This window comes from Tetrahymena thermophila, assembly GCF_000189635.1.
Source record: "Tetrahymena thermophila SB210 genomic scaffold scf_8254587, whole genome shotgun sequence".
Classification (NCBI taxonomy): Eukaryota; Ciliophora; class Oligohymenophorea; order Hymenostomatida; family Tetrahymenidae; genus Tetrahymena; species Tetrahymena thermophila.
Window position 1 is genome coordinate 117,221 of NW_002476358.1, and position 19,758 is coordinate 136,978.

The following is a 19,758-nucleotide window of genomic DNA, read 5'->3' on the forward strand; positions in this document are numbered from 1 at the left end:
ATTGTTTGTTCATAAAACTATTAAACTGTTATCTTTTATTTATTTAAATTTATTTTAAATTATTATTTTAATATAAGAAAAAATAAATATTTTAAAAAATTTTAAAGTTTTTAAGATATGAACCAAATTTATTAGAAATATATAGTAAAATTTATGATAATATTTTAAATAATGAAGTTGTAGGAAATGAATAAATAATTTTTTAATAGTTAGATAATATGTAAAATTATTTTTTATTATTTAATTTTCTTTTAGTTTTAGTTAATCTAAACAAAGATAATTAAAAAAAAAGGTAAATTGAATATATAAATGAATTTTTTTTAGAGAAAATTTTTAAAATTATTCAATACAAAAAACAATAAATGTTTCTTATTTTTGATTTATGACATAATAATTAAACTGCTGATCTTTTATTTACTTAATTTTATTCTCAGTCTTAAATTAAGATATTTAGAATCATAAATTCTGAAAGAAATAATTTAATAAAAATAGAAATTATAAATTTATGAAAAAATTTTAAATAATTAAGTTAGTAGTTAGTGAATAAATATTTTTTAATAGTTAAAGTAATTTTTTTTATTGAATTTAAGCTTCTTTCATATTTTGGTGATTAATTTTGCTTTAAAAGTAGATTTATCTTTAAATAAATGCTTAATTTATTCTTCTTTTGTCATATCATTTTAAAATAATTATTTTTTTTTATTTTCTTTTTAATCTAGCTCATTTTGCTTTTTATCTTAAAAATCAGCACTACTTTCAAATATATTGTAAAGTATGTTGCCTCTAATTATCGTAGAATATATTTTCCCATAAAAAACTTTTTTATCATAAATATGTAGAGAGGATATATCTTAATTTAATTAGAAATTTTGGATATCAAATATTGATTTTTCAAAAGGATCCCAAACTACAAAATCAGCATCTAAACCTTCCTTTATTTATCCCTTTTAATTTTGAATACCCAAAATTTTTGATGGATTTATTGAGAGCAACTTAGAAATTTCAATAATCTTTTCTTCTGTTTTTTCTTATTCATATTATACTTGTTCTGTTTTAATTTTAATATCTTCTGATTCATTTTATATTATATCCTTATTTTCATTGATATCCTATAATTAAGTATCAGTAGATTCAACTATTTACTCATTATAATTGATAGAAGTACTTTCTTTGTCTACTAAACCCTTTTATTATGTATCTTAATTTGATTATGACGTTTATGACTAAATGATATGGTTGTCCTTTTATTACTAGTTAATTTACTCTTTAAATTTTCTCTTCAAATTGATCCAAGAAAGAGTCCATATTGTATACAAATTTCCTCCAATTGAATTTAAACCATTAAATGCTACTGTAAAATCTGGAGGCTTATACTTTAATGGAACATAAAAATGATTAGATCCAACACAATCAATCACTGAATTTACTTCCAACTCTGAAAGCAGTAATTTTTTATTTAGTTTATCATAAATAGCTGGCTCATTTTTGAATTTAGTTTCACCTTCATTAATATTTGAGGAGTCGAAATACAAAAATGGAGTAGAAACTTCTATGTACAAATTAAAGTTAGGATTCCTCAATTTCTATCTAAATATTTTAGCAACTGAGTAGGAGTTAGAAACATTTGTAAAAATGAGATTTGGCTAAAAAGTAACTTTATTCTATTTATACTCGACAAATTTCTATTTAAAAAAATTTATTGCTATATTTTCCCAAAAAGGTGGACGAAAAGTCAAAAAATTTAAATAATCTCTTCTAGTTTTCTACTTTTTTTCTAGGTCTTTTGTATTTTATTTTAAACTCAAAACATTAGAAGATGTTTAACTTCTGATTCGAGTGAACCCTTCACCAACTATATTTATTGTACTTAAGCTAATACCTTAACCTTGATCAAATACTTTTTCATCTATTTATTGCATGGAATTATCTATCAAGTTAGTTTGGGTTTTAGAGTTTATTAGTTTCATGCCTTTGTTAGAATCTATCCCTTCACTTTACTCTATTTATTCGCAGGCAGGTAAGCATAAATTAGAGTTTGAAAGGACTAAAAAATGAACTTTTCTCATACTGTTGAAGTTAACTGAGTTATTTTCATTTTTTACTTACTGCAATTTCCTTCTTATCAAGAGATTAGAATTTGACTTTGGGCGTATCGAAAAAAGTGAACTTGGGCTATCCTCTGGTTTAATTTCATTTTAAAATTATACAACATTAGATTTTAAAATTGGTTTAGAGTCTATATTATTCTATTCCATATTATTAAGTATACTGCTTCTATTTTTATTATCAACATTTTTGCATATATCAGGTTTTGATTAATCTTTTTAAGGTGACAAGCTATTTCTGTATGTGGTCATGCTACTTGTTTCTGTTAATTCTTCAAAACTTTACCCGTGGTCATTCTATAAATATTTTAATTTTTAATAATTAGAGCTCTTGAATATAAATTAAATCAGTATCTTTTAAAGATATTTTAGGGTAAAAATTGGAGAAATTGATTATACAATTTCAATAAAAATTGAAATAAAATCAATAAACAATTCAACCTAAAAGATTTAAATTTTACTTTGCAAATGTTTATAAATTTTGAGCTGTCTAAATTTATAGATATAGGTCTAACAAATTTTACTTTCTAAGATAAATTGTTTTATTTCTGATGAGTATTTTCACTTGGATTTATTTTTTGTTAGTTATTGATATTTTCATCTTCGCTTTCTATACTAAGGAAACTATGCTTTGCATCATTGAGTCTCTTAAATTCTAAGTATTTATCATTTTAGTCTTCATTCTAAGATTCTCCTTCATCAGATTTATTGTTCTCTCCTGAATCAATTTATGATTAACAAAGATATTAGCTTTTTTCCTAAATACTTAGTAACCTAATAATTAAAAAGAATATATTTTTATTAATCTTATTTATTTTTTTGTAATCGAATCAATTATTGTCCTTGAATGGAATTCTAAATTAATCTAAAACTCAAATCTATCTTGTTAAATTATGAGTGAAAATTTAAATTCTTTGTTTTTAAAAAAATTAAATTCTATTATCTATTTGTTATTTATTACTTTAAGGCTGATTGCATTGTTTTCTACTGAGCCATAGGAAATATTTTTAGTAATTTTTGTTGAATTTAATCATTTCGAATTGACTCTAATTCTATCGAAGACCACCTTTCTTCTTCATGAGTCTCTCCTAGAACTGCGTCTGAACAAGGAATATTTTTTTCATTAACACAGTCTGTTGTTTTTTATATATCAACTCTCGATTTAATTTTTAGATTACGCATAGGACTGGTAACTCCTAATTCTTTTTCGCACTAAAGGTAGATAGGATGAAAAAATATACTCATATTCTCTAAATTCTTAATTTAATCTATGAATTGTAAAATTTAGCTCTTATTTGAGCAATAATCAACATCAGGTTAAAAAGATGGAGAGAAATAAGTCCTAAATCCTACTATATACTTTTTCAAATGATCAATTTTATCTTTATCAAACATGTCTTTACAATTAGTCTTTGTCAAGAGTGTTAATTAAGCAAAATCAACAAAACTTTCTTCTCGCATAGCCTCTATTTTCTCTCTGCAATCACATAATGATTGATTTAATTCTACTATGTTTTATTCATTTTCCAAAAGAGGATTATTAACAACCATAGTTACACCTCCAGCTAAAGCTATTCTAGTCAAATTTTATATTTCGCACCACTCTTTTTCTTCATAATTAGAGTGTAAGCTAACATTCATGTCGATGATACCGCTCATTATATACTTATTTCCATAGTTTACAAAGTTAATACTGAGTCTTCTTATTTCTTCTAACTAATCTTAAGTAGGGTCAATTAATATACTTACTATTTTCTCATTTTTAGTGCAAACTACTGCCCTCTAAAACTTATCTTCTCCAACCAAAACTTTTGTGCTGGTAATACTAAGATCGAACTTTTTATTAACTCCAGAAATCATTTCAGAATCTGATATTAGTTTTATGATATTTTAATCGCTCTACATTTGTTTGCAATATTTAGAGAGCTAAAAATTCTTAATTTATTTTACAAAATTTTTTATTTATATGTTAATAAATAACTTACTTTTGATGAATAAGGCACTAGTATAGTAATTAAATAATTATGTAAAATTTTATTAAAAAATAAAAAGAGATTGGTTGTTGAAAAATAACAAATAATATATTCATTTGCTTATATTTTGAATATCAACAGAAGTAATCTATATATTTATTATGCTTTCTTATACTAATCTCATTAAAATTCACTCATCCTTCTAAATTTTTACAAAAATAAAATTTTTAAAGCTCATATTGCAACTTATTATAAATGTTACTGGTTAAAGTTTAATAAAAAAGAAAATTCAAATAGAAAATGGCTATAATAGTTGCTAGTTATTCTTAACATATTATTTTATAAAATAATGATTTTATATTTTATTATATTCTACACAAATTGAATAATGATGTAATGATGATATTTATTTCATTAACTAATTTATTTTTATTTATTTAATTTCTTTATAGATTCATTTTTTTTTATGATTAGTAATTAATTTGAAACATTTTAATGATTAATAATTAGTTTTGAAGCATAAAATTATATCACAAAGAGACCTTCCGCAATAAAAATGTTGTCTTTTGATCATAAATAAATCTCAAAATTTCTGTAAAAATCCTTTGAATTTAATGTTATTTTTTATTTTTGTATATTTTTATCCATTTTTCACAAAGGTTATGCCAGAATTAACCGGCTTTTTAATATATTCAAAAATTTTATAATAATTAATTTTTAAGTCCGAATAAATCTAAATTTAAAAATACTTCTTGATTCTTATCCTTAAAAATAGAAGGATTTTCTATTTATTTTATAAAAAATTAGTTTTATGCTCCTTTAAATTTGTAGAAGTGCTTTAATTAAAAATATTTATAGTACTGTTATATAGGTTTAAGCTACATTTCTGGTAAATAGAGTTATATTCTAGATTATATTTTGTTTAGAATGTAATAACTGAATGAAATTCTAAATGAAGTCATTCATTAGAAGAAGATATTCTTTTTTCTAAATTTTAAAAATTGGCATAAAAAGAAATAAGCATAAAAACAAACAAATAAACAAATTTTAAAACACTTCTACTTTACAAGAATTTGTTATAAGCATTTATTGAGCATATAATTCAATTTTATAGAGATTTTAATTATAAGTATTTCTTACCTAATAATTAATGTTAGGAGAAAATTTTATATTACTTTCATTCTAGCATATTTATGCTTAGAAATAATTAGATTAAAAAGTAAAAAAAATCATATTGAAAAATTAAACAATTAATTTAATAAACAACTACATAAATGGAAATGGATATTATTAAAGGAGGTTAGGGCCTCCGTTGCTACTGCTGCTAGTTAGAATTCGATACAGATTCTAACTATAAGTTGCATTTTAAATCAGACTATCATCGTTATAATCTAAAACGTAAAATGCTTGACCTACCTCCTGCTACTTACGAAGAATTTTAGAGATGTAAATAAATATATAAATGAGATTATTTTAGAAATAATAATTGAGAAATATTTTCGCAAAATTAAATTAAATAAAATATTTAAAAATAGAATTTTTGAGTTCAGGTCAAAAATCATAAAGCACTTCAGTCACTGATTGCTTAAAATGCATGATTTGCAAGTAAGTTCTTTTAAATTGTATTAAAAAAATAGCTTTTAAGAAATCAATTTTTATTTTAGAAAAGAATTCGGTTCTCATCAAACTTACAAGTAACATTTGTAAAGCAGAAAGCACCAAGAAAATGCTCTTAATTATAAAATTGAAGATAAGGAAATACATTTAGATTTTATTTAAAATGAGCAAAAACGCACAACTCTTGATGATGTTTCAATCTGCTTATATTGTGATAAGACTAATGACGATTTAAATGAGTAAATTTTTAATAGCAAATATTATTTGAAGATTTTGAAATACATTTATTTACTTATTAATAGAAATATAAAGCATATGGAAAGAGTTCATGGATTCTTTATCTGTGAGGAAAAATATATCAAAGACCTCTAAGGACTTGTTTTGTTTTTAGCTAAGCAAATTAATGAAAAGTTATTATGTCCTTATTGTGAAAATAAAAACACCAAAGGTTTTGTAGATGCAGAAGGAGTCAAAAAGCACATGGTCTAAAAGGGACACTGCTTTATGAATAATGAATAGTTTTTCGATTTGTACTGCGAATTTTACGATTTTACTCTTGCTATTGAAGAAGCTCTAAAAAATAAATTTAAAAATGTCGAAAGGATAGTCGAAGTATCAGAGACTGAAGATGAAAGTGATTTAAGCTCAACCCCAGAAAAGATTATGGGAGAAAATTAGCAACAAGAGTAGCCTCACTCTGAATCTAATTATGAAATTATCTCTTAAGAAAGTGATTAAAAATTAATGGAAATGATTAGAGAACTATCAATAAATGATGACGATTTAACCGAAGAATAAAAATAAATTAAATAGAAAGCTTAGGAACTATATCTTAAATATAAGCAATGCTAACAAGAAACAAAAGCTAAAATAAATAGTTATGGTGAGATTATTTTACCTTCTGGCAAAGTTTTAGGTCATAGATCTATGGCTAAATACTATAACTAATATTATCGTCCTATGGCTACTTAGGAATCCAAGATGAAGGCCATTCTTGGTGAAGAAGGCTACTAAGAACATAAGAATCAATTAATGAAATTAGAAGAACAAAAAGTAAATAGAAATAAATTTTATAATTTAAGTTATTAATCTCATATTTGTATTTTCATTAATAAATAGCTCTTTGCTAAATAGCAAGAAGATAAATACAGAAGAGAAGCTTAAAAGAAAGATTACGATTTAAGTAAGAAAAATAATGCTAACCAAGTTGGGTAAATTTAATTTTTAAATGATAAATTTAATATAATTTTATTTTCAAAATAAATATTTATAGTTAAGGCATCCACTAAAATAAAGTTCAAAATATGGTTATTTATCAAAGCAGAATTTGAATCAATTTACATACTAACAACAGTTTAATTTTTTAATGTTCAATTCGATATACTTAAAAATAATTTTAACTAAAAAATCTGAATTCATAATCAATATTTCTGATATCCTAATCTAACCTCTTTACTACTATATATTTAACATAATTAAATTTAATGTCATTTACATTTTCCATGTTCATTACAATAATATATTTTTGATTCTAAAATTCTAAAACTTTTGTGTCTAAAAAATTGTAAAAAATGCAAAAAACCAATTAAGTTAATTAAATAGATAAAGCTTAACAAATAAAAAAATATTAAATGTTTTATTTATTTTTAATATTTATTAAAAAATGTATTTTGATAACATAAAATTTATCATAAAAAGAGCATTATTTTTTTTTATTAAAGAATATAATTCAGGCTTTTTTAATTTACTTACAAAAAGTAATAATATGAGTGACAACAACAACAATAACCATAAACAAACATATTCGTTAAAAATTGTATTTGAATTAAAAAATAATTTATATTTAAAATAATTAGACAAACAAATACACTCCATAAATACATAAATAGATACATATAAATATTGATAGTTAAGATAATAAAAAGATTAATCTCAATTTTTGTAATATTTTTTTAAAATAACACTTTTTTCAAAACAATAAATAAATAATATTTCTTAATTACTTTCAACCTATTAATTTCATAGTAAAAATATCTAGCTAAATAAATAAATAATTTGGCAAATTCTTTTTACAATAAGAGGGCAAGGCTAGTTTAATAAAAGAAAATAGATTAATTAACTTTGAGTTTATTATAAAAATGAATGATATTTAAATGCTTCCTGAAGAAAATTTTTTGAATCATGGATTTTAACTTTACAAAATTAGATTAGATTAAAAAACATTAAATTTGATATAAGCTCTTTTAATGGAGCTATCACTGATATCTAATAAGAGCATATTAAATGATAGTTTTGCTAGGAATAAGGAGATAAATGTTGGATTAATGGAGGGAATATTGAAGTAAATATATCATATAATTTTTTATTAGAAATAGTTATTTGCAAGTTTTAATGTATAAATAAAAGAGTGCTTGAGTGGAGAGTAAATGGTAATATCAATGACGGTGAATTTGCTATGCTGTATGTTGAATGGCTTAAATCTAAATAATTTATAGTTAATGATCATTTAATATCCTTCTCTTATGAATTATTAGTTCCGAAAAATACAATTATCAATTATCTTAGAAATTAGAAACATGAAGACCTGTCTTTCGTTGTAAACAAATTTTAACAGTTTATTGGTTGATTTATTAATTAATAAATATCCTGTTTATTTTTAGATAAGTTAATATATGGAACTTTTGAATAGTCAATTTAACGAACACTTGTCAAGCATTACTAAAATACATCCAAAAAATGTAATTTGCATGATATAGAGCTCATTTTTAAATAAGTTTTTATAAGATTGAAATTAGCGAAGATATCTATATAATGTTTGATGATGAAGGTATAGGGTATGTAGGAATAGATTAAATGATCTTTTTGTTTATGGCCTTGGTAAAGAAGCAGAGATTAAGCATTCCAAATTCTAAAAATTAGTTTTATAGTGAATTTCAAACTTTTGTTTCATAGATTCCATAAATAAATGGAAATGTAAATTCATTATCATATATTAAATTTAAATTAATAAGCTCATAATAAATACAGATTTCTTTAAGAAGCTTTAAAGCTTACATAGTCTTAAGTTCACCTTCAAGTGATGATATTTAAGAAATTTTAGATAGCTGCTAAGAATTAATGAATGAGTTTGGCTGGAATTAGCACAATCAACAAGAATCAAGTGATGTTTAGTTTATTTTTCCTAAACCTTTTAATGAAGCTTTTGTTGAATGCATGAATACTCTTCATCAATAAGGCTACATTACAAATGAAGATTTGATGAGAGACGAATGTAAATAAAAATAACTTAATTATTTTAACAATAAAAAATATTTATTTTATCTAAAAATATTAAATAAGTCTTAAACACATACAATATCTTTCTGAATGAAGATTACTTTAAAATTTTAGGTGAGAGTACTAATCATACTAGCTATATTAACTGCTTAGATTAAGGTAAATTTTAAAGGGCACTTTTTAGCAATAGTTTAGAATTCTATAATGAAAGAGTCTTGTCAGGGTTAAATATCAAGTTATCTTAAAATGTGTTTAGCTGCTTTGTGACTAAGTTAGATCAAAAAATTTAATAATATATTACTGCATTCACAAATAAATATATTCCTTAATCTTACTAAAGCTATCAATCTTATGATTCAAGATAAGACTTAAGTATTTTATTTTCTTGAATAAATATCATTTTAAAAGTATTATGTTTTAACCAGATTAATAGAAGGGATCAAAAGTCTTTTCAAAATCTAGACAAAATAAACCAAGTGTTGATATGAAAGCTGAAATGTAAAGACTTGAAAAGGAAAATTACAAGCCTAAAATAAATTTTGATGATAGTTCTTATAACAATTATAACAATAATTACCATTCATGGAATGAGAGTTATTCTAATTAAAATGATATTTAAAACAAATCTACCTTACCCTTTTTTTAGGCATCAGTTCAACAGACAATCCCTTCAAGAAATTCAATCAAAGATAACAGTTATTTAGACAGCTTACAGAATAATATAAACAAAAACATTAAAAATATGCCACAACAAGGAAGAGGTTACAATGTATAAACTAATTAACCTCAATTCTAACAATAAAAACAACAGCTATTTTAATAGTTTATTTCTAAAAATTAAAATGGATAACATAATTCAATAGAATATAACATTAAATTAGCAGATTTAGATGCTGGTCAACAGTCAAAATAGGTATCAATCAACAAAAATATAAGAAATAGGAGCAAAAGTCCAGTTTAAAATTAGTAAATATAAAATCAAGCAGGGATGACTTTTAATAATAATAATAATAATAATAATAATAAAAATAATAAAATGTAAGCTACGTAATTTTAAAAGCAACAATAATTCCAAATAATTTCTAAACCTCCATTAGATGTAAATTATAAAACACAAAGCATAATATTTATTTATTTATTATTTATACAAAAAACATTTAGGCTCGATAAAATTTGAGGTATAGCAATAATAGCTTTAATAATCAAGATAATAGGTAATTGAATAGCAATAATTCTAGATAAAAATTGTCAAGTAATTAATATAATAGCATTTTAAGATAAGTTACTCCTACTAAATCAGTTTCACCAATAAAATTTCATATTTCTTTATCAAACTCCTAAAAATAAATTAATCTACAACAAAAACCTTATATCAATGAATTTTAACCTAATCCTTCTCAATCAGTTTCTTTCTAAAAGCAAACCGCTTCTTCTAAATTAAAAAATTTCAGTAATTAATAAGGATCATCAGTGAAGAAAGCAAAAAGTTCTTTAAATATGAGGGCAAACTCCATAGAAAATGTATTTGCTTTATAAATTCATTTTTTTTATACTATTTTATTTAATTTATGATAGGTAAATCATTTTAATTCAGATATTCAACTAAGGTAGTAAACTTCAATGGGTTTTAGAGAATAAACGCCAGATAAAAAATACTAAATAAATAATAATAGTAATTGGAATGAAAGTAGTAATTTAAAAAATAGAAAGACTAGTATATCTAGCAATAATTATATGTAATAAAGTCTAAACAACTTTTAAAACCAATCAACTGCTCTTTAAAGATCAAAAAGTCCACAAGTAAGAAAATCTTAAACCATACAAATGTGGAACAAAAGAATAGAACCTTTCGAAAAAGTTATGTAAAGATTAACTACATAGTAAAGTGTTAGTCCTATGAAAGAAATGTTTAAGAAAAGACCTTTCCATTGAAATTTATTTAAATAACACTCACAAAACAAAGAATAAATTAATCAAACAAACAAAAAAAATAATATCCTATAATTAGTTTTCCAAAAGCATAAAGCAATTGCTTTCTTTCTAAGGTTAAAATTGAAGTACTTTTATTATTATAAATGACTAAGTCTTATAAAATTAAAACAAATGACATAAAATAATTGATTTGAATAGTATAATTATATATAAATTCTATTGAATCAAAGATGCTAAATTATTATTATAATTAATTAATCAACCTTTCTATAATTATGACAAGTAATAAAATGACTAGTTTGTATTTATTTCTATTACATAAATATATTAAGAAAATTTTTAAAGCATCTTAATTCTCTTTTGGGATTTTCTATTTTTTACAAAATACTTTTGCATTTAGATTTTAAAATATAAATTAAAAAATTTATCATAAGTTGATCATTTAATTTTTGAATATAATAATATAATTATTTTTGTGGTTAATCAAAAAATTATTTATTAACTTTATAAAAAAGTGTGTAGATAGAAACAAAGTTAGATTTAGCTGCAATGAATAGTAGAATCAGGTATAATTAAAGCTAAGATTTTAGCAACACTAAAAAGTAGTTATTTGACAATCTTATTGATATGGGTATAATGATTTAATTGATTGAGTCTCATTCCCCTTTATACATGCCAAAATATTATTTAAATAGGATTTGAAAAGAAATAAGTTGAAAAAGCATTTTAGTACTCCAAATAAAAGGAAAATATGGATGAATTACTTAACTATTTAGTTAAAGGCGAGAATGGATGGGCTCATGAATATCGAATGGACTTTACTACCCAAAGGTAAAACAAAAGTGTGTGTTTTTTTCATAAATATCTTAAAGAAAAATTTTTAATTTTATTTCATTTTTTTACTATTAATATGAATTTTAACTTTTTAATAGGTGTTAGATATGTAATGAAGGATTAGAATAACACTAGAATAATTAAAATAACTAATAACTTATTTAGTTTTCTGATTCAAACAGCGATAGTTCCTTTGAGAATCCGATGTTAAGGGCAAATAGCAGTTCAAAAAGCTAAAATATTCCAAATTAAAATCATTAATTAGAGTTGAATAAATTGGCAAGCAATAAGAAGTCTGTTTTCCTTAGTAGAATTTAAGAAGAGGAAAAAGAAAATGAAAATAAATTTATGTATTGTGAAGTATGCAGAGATTTAATACCTCCTGAAAATATGAAAGAGCTACCTTGTAAGCATATTTTTTGTGGAAATTGTATAGAAAAGTATATTGCAAGCAATATGAATAAAGGAAAAGTAATTTAATTATTCATCTTAACCAAAATTATAATAAAAATGAATGTAAAATAAAGTTTTTTAACATAAAATGCATGACAGAAGAGTGCATCTTTGTGTTTTAAGATGAATATATAAGAACTTTAGTGTAACCAGAAATTACTGAAAAATTTTTCAGGTTAAAAGAAATTGCCTCTTTAAACGCTGATTAGAGTGTACTCTGGTGTCCTAATCCTAATTGTGGGAAATATATGAGATTGGAGGAAAATATAAGGCAAAATTTATGTGAAATCAATTGCACTTATTGTTAAATTCGAATTTGCTTAAAATGTAAGAGAAAGGCTCACTCAAAAAAATGTTGCTTCTTCAAAAAGAACTGTGAAGAAGAGCTTAATGAGGAGTATGAAATTTGGGCAGTTGGAAAACCTGTTTAGTTGTGCCCAAATTGTAGTGTAAGGACTGAAAAAACAGAAGGATGCAATCATATGGTATGTAGGTAAAAAATTTCAAAAAATATTATGTTATTTATGAAATTGTTATTTAAAATGAGCGAATTAACACAAGTTAAAAATTTGAAATATTTTATTAAAAATCTTTTGAATTGGCATTAAAATTTATAAAATATTAATGAATTAATTAATTTTAATTTGCTGATGTTATTTTGTTATTTAAATTTAATTTTCAATTGATTTTTGTATTTTTGAATTAATATCATTTTAAATATTGATTATTTATTATTTTGAAATATCATTTAGTGTATGCAATTACAATTGGTGCTGGCTATGTAGATAATAAATAATATATGGACATTATATGCTTAGTAATCCCTTAGGATGCCCTGGAATGTCTGGGTAAGAATTTACAACAGACAACTCACCCAAATGGAAAATTTATTTGAAAAGATTACTTATAATTTTTTTGATATTCATTGCTTTTATTATTGGACTATTTATAGTTTATCCAATTGTCTTTGGCTTATATTTATGGCTGAGATTTTATGATGCTTAATTATCTCCACTAAAAATAAAGGTCATCCAATCAAACAATAAGTGCTTATATTATTTTTGCTTAGCTCTCTATGTAATATTTGGGCTGATTATATTTCCTATCTGTGTTGTCTTTGCAGTTTTTCCTTGTTTACCCTTAATATTTTTAAGCTCGAGCTTTAGGAGCTATATTTACTCCTCTTTTCCATCTGGACAGGCTGTCTTTTTCAACATTTCAAGCAATTTATTCTAAAGACTATATAACTGAGCTGATTAGCAATTTATTTATTTATTATAATAATTTAATTAATTTTAATTAACAATAAATAACATTTTAAATAAAACTAAATTTTAATGTAAATCAAACTGATAACTAATTGTAAATATTATATATAAAAGCCAAGTATTTGATTATTATTATTATTATTATTATTATTTATAGATAAAATATTATTTCTATAATTAAATATGTTTTATTCCATATTAATTACTTATTATTTTAAATATTATAATTAAATCAAAAGATATCTTTTAAAATTTCAAATATATTCTAGAAGAAAAATTTTTAATTCTGAATTTATATTTTTTGTTTTTTAATATTATTATAATTACAATAAATCATGAGCGATTTTGTAAAAAAGTTGGGAAGGACTGTACTATAAAATGCAGTTTATTCTACCAGTCTTTGTGCAATAGTCCATCTAACAGATAAGGAATATTGGGATGCTAAAAAACTAGGATATATTGTTCTATTTTGGCTTGGTGGCATGATGCCATTAAAAATGGGATAATATGGAATTAATCAAATGATTTTAAAACGCATGGATCTTCCAAATTATAATTTCTTTTACCTTCATAATGCTAAAGCTTTATTTATAGATTTGAGCTTAAACCACTTCTTCTTCCCCTTTGTCTCAATCACCATGCTTTATAATTATTTCTAATATGTTGTTCCTCATGTTTACACTCCAAAACCTAAAACAGTGGAAAAATTTGATAAAATAAAAGCTGAAACTGATAAGAAACAGATTTTAGATAAAGAAGCTAAAATTGCTTAAGACTTATTGAAAGACATTTTAAGATTTAGAATTCATTTATCAGCCATTAGTGTATTCTGGGATTGTGCTTTTCCTAGATATAACATGTCCAGGTAGGCTGCAAAGATCGTAACAGATTTAACACTTACTGGTAAGAAGATTTAGTTTACAAAAGGTTATTTATTTGGATTTATTTGGCACACTTACTGTATCAACAAATATTTTGAATTTCATCATTGAAATACTAAATTTCTATCGACTAATATATTATTTTAATAATAATGCCTTAAATAAATTAAAAATCTAATAACATAAAAAGTTTAATAGTAAATAAATGTTTTCTATAAAATTATTATGTAATAAAATTAATTTATAAATAACTTATTTTATTTAAAAAGAAATTGGTATTTATAAATATTGCCTTAATTATCAAATAATATAATAAATATACAAACACTCTTGCAACAGTATGATTAATAATTTCATTTCAACTTTATTTTATAAATACATTTAATTAATTTTTTTGTTTTGCATCAAGCATATAAATATAGTAACTATCTATGATCAGTAGAATTTAATTCTGTATTAACTTTTAAATAGATAGTAATATCTTAGCAAATCTTATGGAAATATGATTGAATAAAATCTATCTGCCTCCGATTAGAAGTGTTTCACCTTGATTTAATAAATAATTTAATGTTTTAAATATTTAAAATATAGATAAATATTTTACTCTGTATTTGACTTCTTTCTTATCATTTAAATTGAGAGTCCACTCCTCACACTTTAACATTTCATCTTCCTAATATTTTTTTATGGAATTTATAAAAAATTGATATAATTTAGAGGGTTCTAGATAAATTATTAAATTTAAGATTATTTTAAAAGCATATCCTTACTTTTACTTCATAAACTTATTTAGTTATGAATTTTTAAAATAAACTATCATCTTTCTCGCAACTTTTTATGGCTTTTATTTTAAGAAAGTCTTCATGGCTCTTGAGGAAGTTCATTTCAACATCAGATATCTTTAATTTATTATAATTAATTTGAAATACTTTATTTTCCTTTTAAATTTTGTAATTTATGTCAATGATTTTTACTTTTGTAAATGATTCAATCCATAAATCATTTCTTATCTGCTTATTAACAAATTCCTCATGCTTTTCGTTTTCAGGATCTATGTTTATCTTAGGCTAAATCCAAACATCTTGCAAAAATTCTTTAGGAATTTTACTTTCCTCTACCTTAACTTCTTCTAATTAATTACTATTTTCCTCACTCATAATTTTTATAGATAAGTTTTTATATTTGTAATAAATTGAAAATCATCTTATTTATTGAGTAGATAAACTATTAATTTCAAAAAAAAAAAAAAACAAGACAATATTCTATCTAAGAGTTAATTTTATGTAGAATTTATTTACGAAATTATCATATTAAATATAATTTATCAATAAAGTCAGTATAGTATAGTATTTACAGGTTTATAATAAATAGTAATAAAGAATATTTCAAATTAAAACACTACTATCTTTGTTTGCAAATTAATGATAATTGTAGTTGCTGTTTGAAGGAATGTTAGGAAATATGCTTTTATTTTTATTAAAATCATCACTTAAAATCCCAGAGTGGATGATATCATGCTCACTCCCTGCATTTATTATCTACTTTCCAAGTAAATCTTCTAATTAATAGCCTCCTATTTATTATTTATTTAGACTCTTCTTGCTAAAAGATTGCTAGCTATCTCCTTTATGTAAAAGAGTACCTTATGAGGAAAGACCATTAAATTCTGACAACGGTATACCAGCTAAAGAATTTTTTTTAGTAAAACCTGCTTCGCTTTTGTTATCAGTTATACGAGAAGAGTTAGGATCATATCTTATACTCTAAGCTGAAGGGTTAGTAATGTGTCTTTAGTGAGGTAATAAATACTTGGATATATTTCTTTAGGAAGCTGAAAGCTGAATATTTTAATTTTTTATTATAGGTAAAGATTATTATTTTTTATGTTCATACTTTTTTGTTTCTTAAGAAGTTTTTATTTTTCTTTCTGTAGATGGCATTTAATTTAAATTATCTTGACTAGAATTATTATTATTATTTTAATTACTTTGTTAATAGCTTACTGATCTCTTTGACCTTTTTTGAACATTGTTTTATTAACTGGGTTCTTCTTTTTTATTATTTTGTAAACTTTAATTAACTTAGCTATTTCTTTAATGCAATAAAGGTTGCTTAAACTATTTTGCCTTATAAGTATAAAATACTTTAGAGAAAGGATAATTTTAATTATGCACTGATTGATTCTCTTCAGTTTTTACCTTTTAATAAATAAATAAATAAAAATAAATTTATTTATTTATTTTTTCACATTACTTCTTAAATTTTTTATATAATACATAAAATAATAAAAAGGTATTTTTGAAATTGATTAAAATAAATATTAAAAATATACTAGAGATGCTGAAGTTAATTTAAGAGAAGAGGAATTAATATAACTAGAATTATGGTTAGTTCCTTAAGTTTTTGATAGTGCAGATAAATCTGCTTCTTAAATCATTCTTTAAAAGTTTTTCTTTATCCCAATGCATCTCTATAGTTCATCTTTCATTTTTTCTTTATCAATTCTTACTATTTGTTTTTCTTGTTTATGAGTTTCATTTTAGTTAAAAATGTTTTCTACAAACTTAGAGGTTGCATTTGTATTGTCTGTGCTATTTTCATCATCTCTTTCCTCTTTTAATAGTTCATAAGGTTTTCTCTTCTATTCAAGCTTAACAGCAACTTTTGGAAATTTTAAGTTGTCTCTTTTTTCCTCAAAAAACTACTTCTCTTCTGAGTCGCTTACTTAATCGCTCTTTTACCCATCACTATTTAAAAAATGAGTAATTTACTCTTTCAAAAGAACTCCCATTGAAGCATTTAAATTTTCATTTTTCTCTAATTCTAAGCCCAGGTAACTTTTAAAAAAATATATTAAGATAATTATTTAAAGACAAAATAAACTTTACTCTTCATAAGCCTTTATTTTGTTAGAAACTAACTTTTCTCTCCAAGTTCTTTTAGTTTTTTTCTTTTATTGCTACTAAGCTTTCTTTGAATCTTGAAGGAAAAAATTAGGATCGTATGCTTTGATATCATACCAAACTTTATCAGATTAAAGATAGATATGTAGTAATAAGTATTCTAAGTAGTTAATTAATCTTCTCAAATAAGCTCTAAAATTCTACTCACCTAAATCTCTTAATTCATTTAAGTGATACAAAGCGTATGAATACAAATTCTCAATTTATTTATCATCTTTAATTTGTTCTACATCATACTCCCTCATAAACTTCTCTTTTATGTCACCTGTAAATTTGAGAAATATCTCTATAGAACAAAAATACATAATAACAATATCATTCCTAATCAGCTCTAAAAGGGTGTCAAGTTTATCGTGCTTTTTAAGATGAGGAGAAAACTTCTCTAAAAATATATTCTTTATATCTTTTTTATTTAAATATATATGTAAATAAAATTATATAATTAATTGAAATATTAAATTTTACCAGCTAGTTTATTTATGGTTGATTTTTAATATTTTTATGTTATTGAGCGAGCTAAGGCTATTTGATTGTGAGTTAATTTTTCATTCATTTATTCTTTTACCAGTATTTAGTTTCTCAGTGCATCTCCAGTTATGCTTTATCTATTAGAACCATTGGCAGTCTTTTCTACATCATCTAATGACTTATTTTAAATAAAGGGTACATCTTCTTCTTAGTAAATCATCTTAGTATTAAGGGAAAACTTTAAAATATCCTATATTTCTTAAAAGAGATCATTTTTGAAATAATAATTCTACACATCCATATCTTCCTTAAATAGCTCACTATAGCAAATTATGTATTTAACAGAATTAATAGTTTTTGAAATTCTGAAAAGACTTTCATTTAAAAATAAAAATAGTTAACCTTCAAAAATTTAAGCATCAAAAGCTTAAATCTATTCATTGCTTTACTCATTAAAATTATTCTTTTTATTATTTGTAAAAAGCAAATTTTTTGATTCTGCATCTTAATCGCCATTATCATTATAAATATTTAATCTTCTATTAATTCTTTTTTACAATTCCTCTTCTTCTTCTTATTATTTGATATCACCATAAATAAGTTTGAATTCTAGTAGCTCGTTTTCATATTTTTTATATAAAAAAGTATAATTCTTTTTTTATATAGACAAATCTACAATCCTGGTCTTTAAAGTATCATGGTCATTGTTATAACTTTTAAAAGTCTGAATTACTTAGTTTACTGCTTTTTCCACATCATTTCTATGGAAGGCATAGAATTAAGTTAATCTCAAGATTATGTCTCCTTATTTGTATTTGGGTATGTTTTACTCTATTATCTCTGCCTAATCTAATTCTTCAGGATCTTAATCAACTTTTGGTTCCTCAATACACACTTGAGATCCTTCTTTGGATTTTTATAAGTCTTTATTTTATAATTAGTTTTATATATTACTTAAAAAATTTATTTTTCTAATCAACAAACAAATTTATAAAAAATTCGTTTTTATTTGCTTTTAAAAATATTTTAAGTATTTTCAATAAGGATTTTAATATTAATATTAGCTTCAATAAATGAAATTATTTATATGAATAAATTTTTAAAGTATTACCTTGGTTTGTTTCTACTTCTTTTGAGAGAGTAGTGAAGGATTTATTCAAAGATGATCCATTAGCATTTGATTACTTTGATTTTAATTAATCGTTAGGATTTTCTTCGTTAGTCTTTGTTTTACTTCTACTAGATGGGGAATTATCTTTTGAGTTAAAATTTGATTAGATTCTTTAAATAACACCCGGTGGGAGAGCTGATAGTTGCTGTGTGTTTGGAGTTTATGATTAAATAACCTGAGGTATTTAAGAATTATCTTTGTTAGGAAGAGAAGGTGGATTATTGTTACTAACATTATTAGTACTATTACTATTTGCAACTTGATCTGCATTATTATGATTGCTATTTTAAGCTTTTCTTTTTTTATTTTATTTTTAGGAAACAGCATCGTTATTATTCGCCACTTGAGGCTAATGAAAACCAACAACTTTTTTTTTGTTTGTTAATTCATATGCATTTTCTATCTCCATAATATTTGATATTGATGGATCGTTATATATAAAAACATCACAAAGCAGATCAAAATTTTCTAAAATGCTCAAAATTTCTGAAGATTACTAAGTTTGTTAGCGCTTAACTTTAGCATGGTAATCTAATTCTTCAATTTCTAGCTTCATTTTTTCAATTTATATTGTAGCCTTTTCTATTTGTTACTGAATTTAATTGTGTTCCTGTAAAGCATCTTTAATATCCATTTTATAGCATTCATAATTTCCCTTTCTTTTATTTAAAAATTCTTTTTTTTGTTCTTCGTCTGCAGCTATAAATTTATTCATTACACTGCATTAATTTTTCATGCTACTTTCTTATTTTTCATATTGTTCTAGCTTTTCACTTAAATCATTTAGTTATGTATCATAATTCTTAAGTAGCAGTTA

At 23.1% G+C, this 19,758-nt stretch overlaps 7 protein-coding genes across 7 annotated transcripts in view; 4 read left to right on the plus strand and 3 right to left on the minus strand. All coding sequences in view use genetic code 6, as the record gives it.

The window, feature by feature from the left end:
* Positions 1–596: 596 nt before the first annotated feature.
* Positions 597–4,010, minus strand: TTHERM_00384940 (amidohydrolase family protein; the record flags this gene model as incomplete). The annotated part of the gene is made up of 3 exons (XM_001019295.1): positions 597–2,402; positions 2,567–2,879; positions 3,067–4,010. 3 exons carry the CDS (start codon positions 4,008–4,010, stop codon positions 597–599), a joined length of 3,063 nt encoding a protein of 1,020 aa, XP_001019295.1.
* Positions 4,011–5,352: 1,342 nt separating this feature from the next.
* TTHERM_00384950 (C2H2 type zinc-finger protein) lies at positions 5,353–7,026 on the plus strand (the record flags this gene model as incomplete). The annotated part of the gene is made up of 6 exons (XM_001019296.3): positions 5,353–5,524; positions 5,614–5,683; positions 5,743–5,934; positions 5,998–6,748; positions 6,815–6,906; positions 6,969–7,026. The coding sequence occupies 6 exons, from the start codon at positions 5,353–5,355 to the stop codon at positions 7,024–7,026; spliced, it is 1,335 nt and encodes a 444-aa protein (XP_001019296.2).
* Positions 7,027–7,833: 807 nt separating this feature from the next.
* Positions 7,834–10,903, plus strand: TTHERM_00384960 (IBR domain protein; the record flags this gene model as incomplete). Its single annotated transcript, XM_001019297.2, has 9 exons — positions 7,834–8,036; positions 8,102–8,291; positions 8,356–8,433; positions 8,480–8,668; positions 8,723–8,966; positions 9,035–9,343; positions 9,397–10,070; positions 10,133–10,492; positions 10,547–10,903. 9 exons carry the CDS (start codon positions 7,834–7,836, stop codon positions 10,901–10,903), a joined length of 2,604 nt encoding a protein of 867 aa, XP_001019297.2.
* Positions 10,904–11,452: 549 nt separating this feature from the next.
* Positions 11,453–13,441, plus strand: TTHERM_000384969 (Ibr domain protein; the record flags this gene model as incomplete). The annotated part of the gene is made up of 5 exons (XM_012798435.1): positions 11,453–11,534; positions 11,599–11,734; positions 11,836–12,208; positions 12,265–12,683; positions 12,943–13,441. 5 exons carry the CDS (start codon positions 11,453–11,455, stop codon positions 13,439–13,441), a joined length of 1,509 nt encoding a protein of 502 aa, XP_012653889.1.
* A 352-nt stretch (positions 13,442–13,793) lies between these two features.
* On the plus strand, positions 13,794–14,450 carry TTHERM_00384970 (transmembrane protein, putative; the record flags this gene model as incomplete). Its single annotated transcript, XM_001019298.1, has 1 exon — positions 13,794–14,450. One exon carries the CDS (start codon positions 13,794–13,796, stop codon positions 14,448–14,450), a length of 657 nt encoding a protein of 218 aa, XP_001019298.1.
* A 324-nt stretch (positions 14,451–14,774) lies between these two features.
* On the minus strand, positions 14,775–15,496 carry TTHERM_00384980 (hypothetical protein; the record flags this gene model as incomplete). The annotated part of the gene is made up of 4 exons (XM_001019299.2): positions 14,775–14,885; positions 14,944–15,012; positions 15,110–15,238; positions 15,314–15,496. 4 exons carry the CDS (start codon positions 15,494–15,496, stop codon positions 14,775–14,777), a joined length of 492 nt encoding a protein of 163 aa, XP_001019299.2.
* A 108-nt stretch (positions 15,497–15,604) lies between these two features.
* The window catches only part of TTHERM_00384990 (hypothetical protein), a 7,796-nt gene continuing 3,642 nt past the window's right edge, over positions 15,605–19,758 (minus strand). Inside the window, exons 4-8 of the mRNA XM_001019300.3 lie at positions 18,882–19,116; positions 17,768–18,694; positions 17,228–17,705; positions 16,672–17,176; positions 15,605–16,537 (exon numbers count right to left, since the gene is read on the minus strand). Of these exons, the coding sequence (XP_001019300.3) occupies positions 15,725–16,537; positions 16,672–17,176; positions 17,228–17,705; positions 17,768–18,694; positions 18,882–19,116 (2,958 nt within the window). The 3' untranslated portion in view covers positions 15,605–15,724. The remainder of the gene's footprint in view (positions 16,538–16,671; positions 17,177–17,227; positions 17,706–17,767; positions 18,695–18,881; positions 19,117–19,758) is intronic.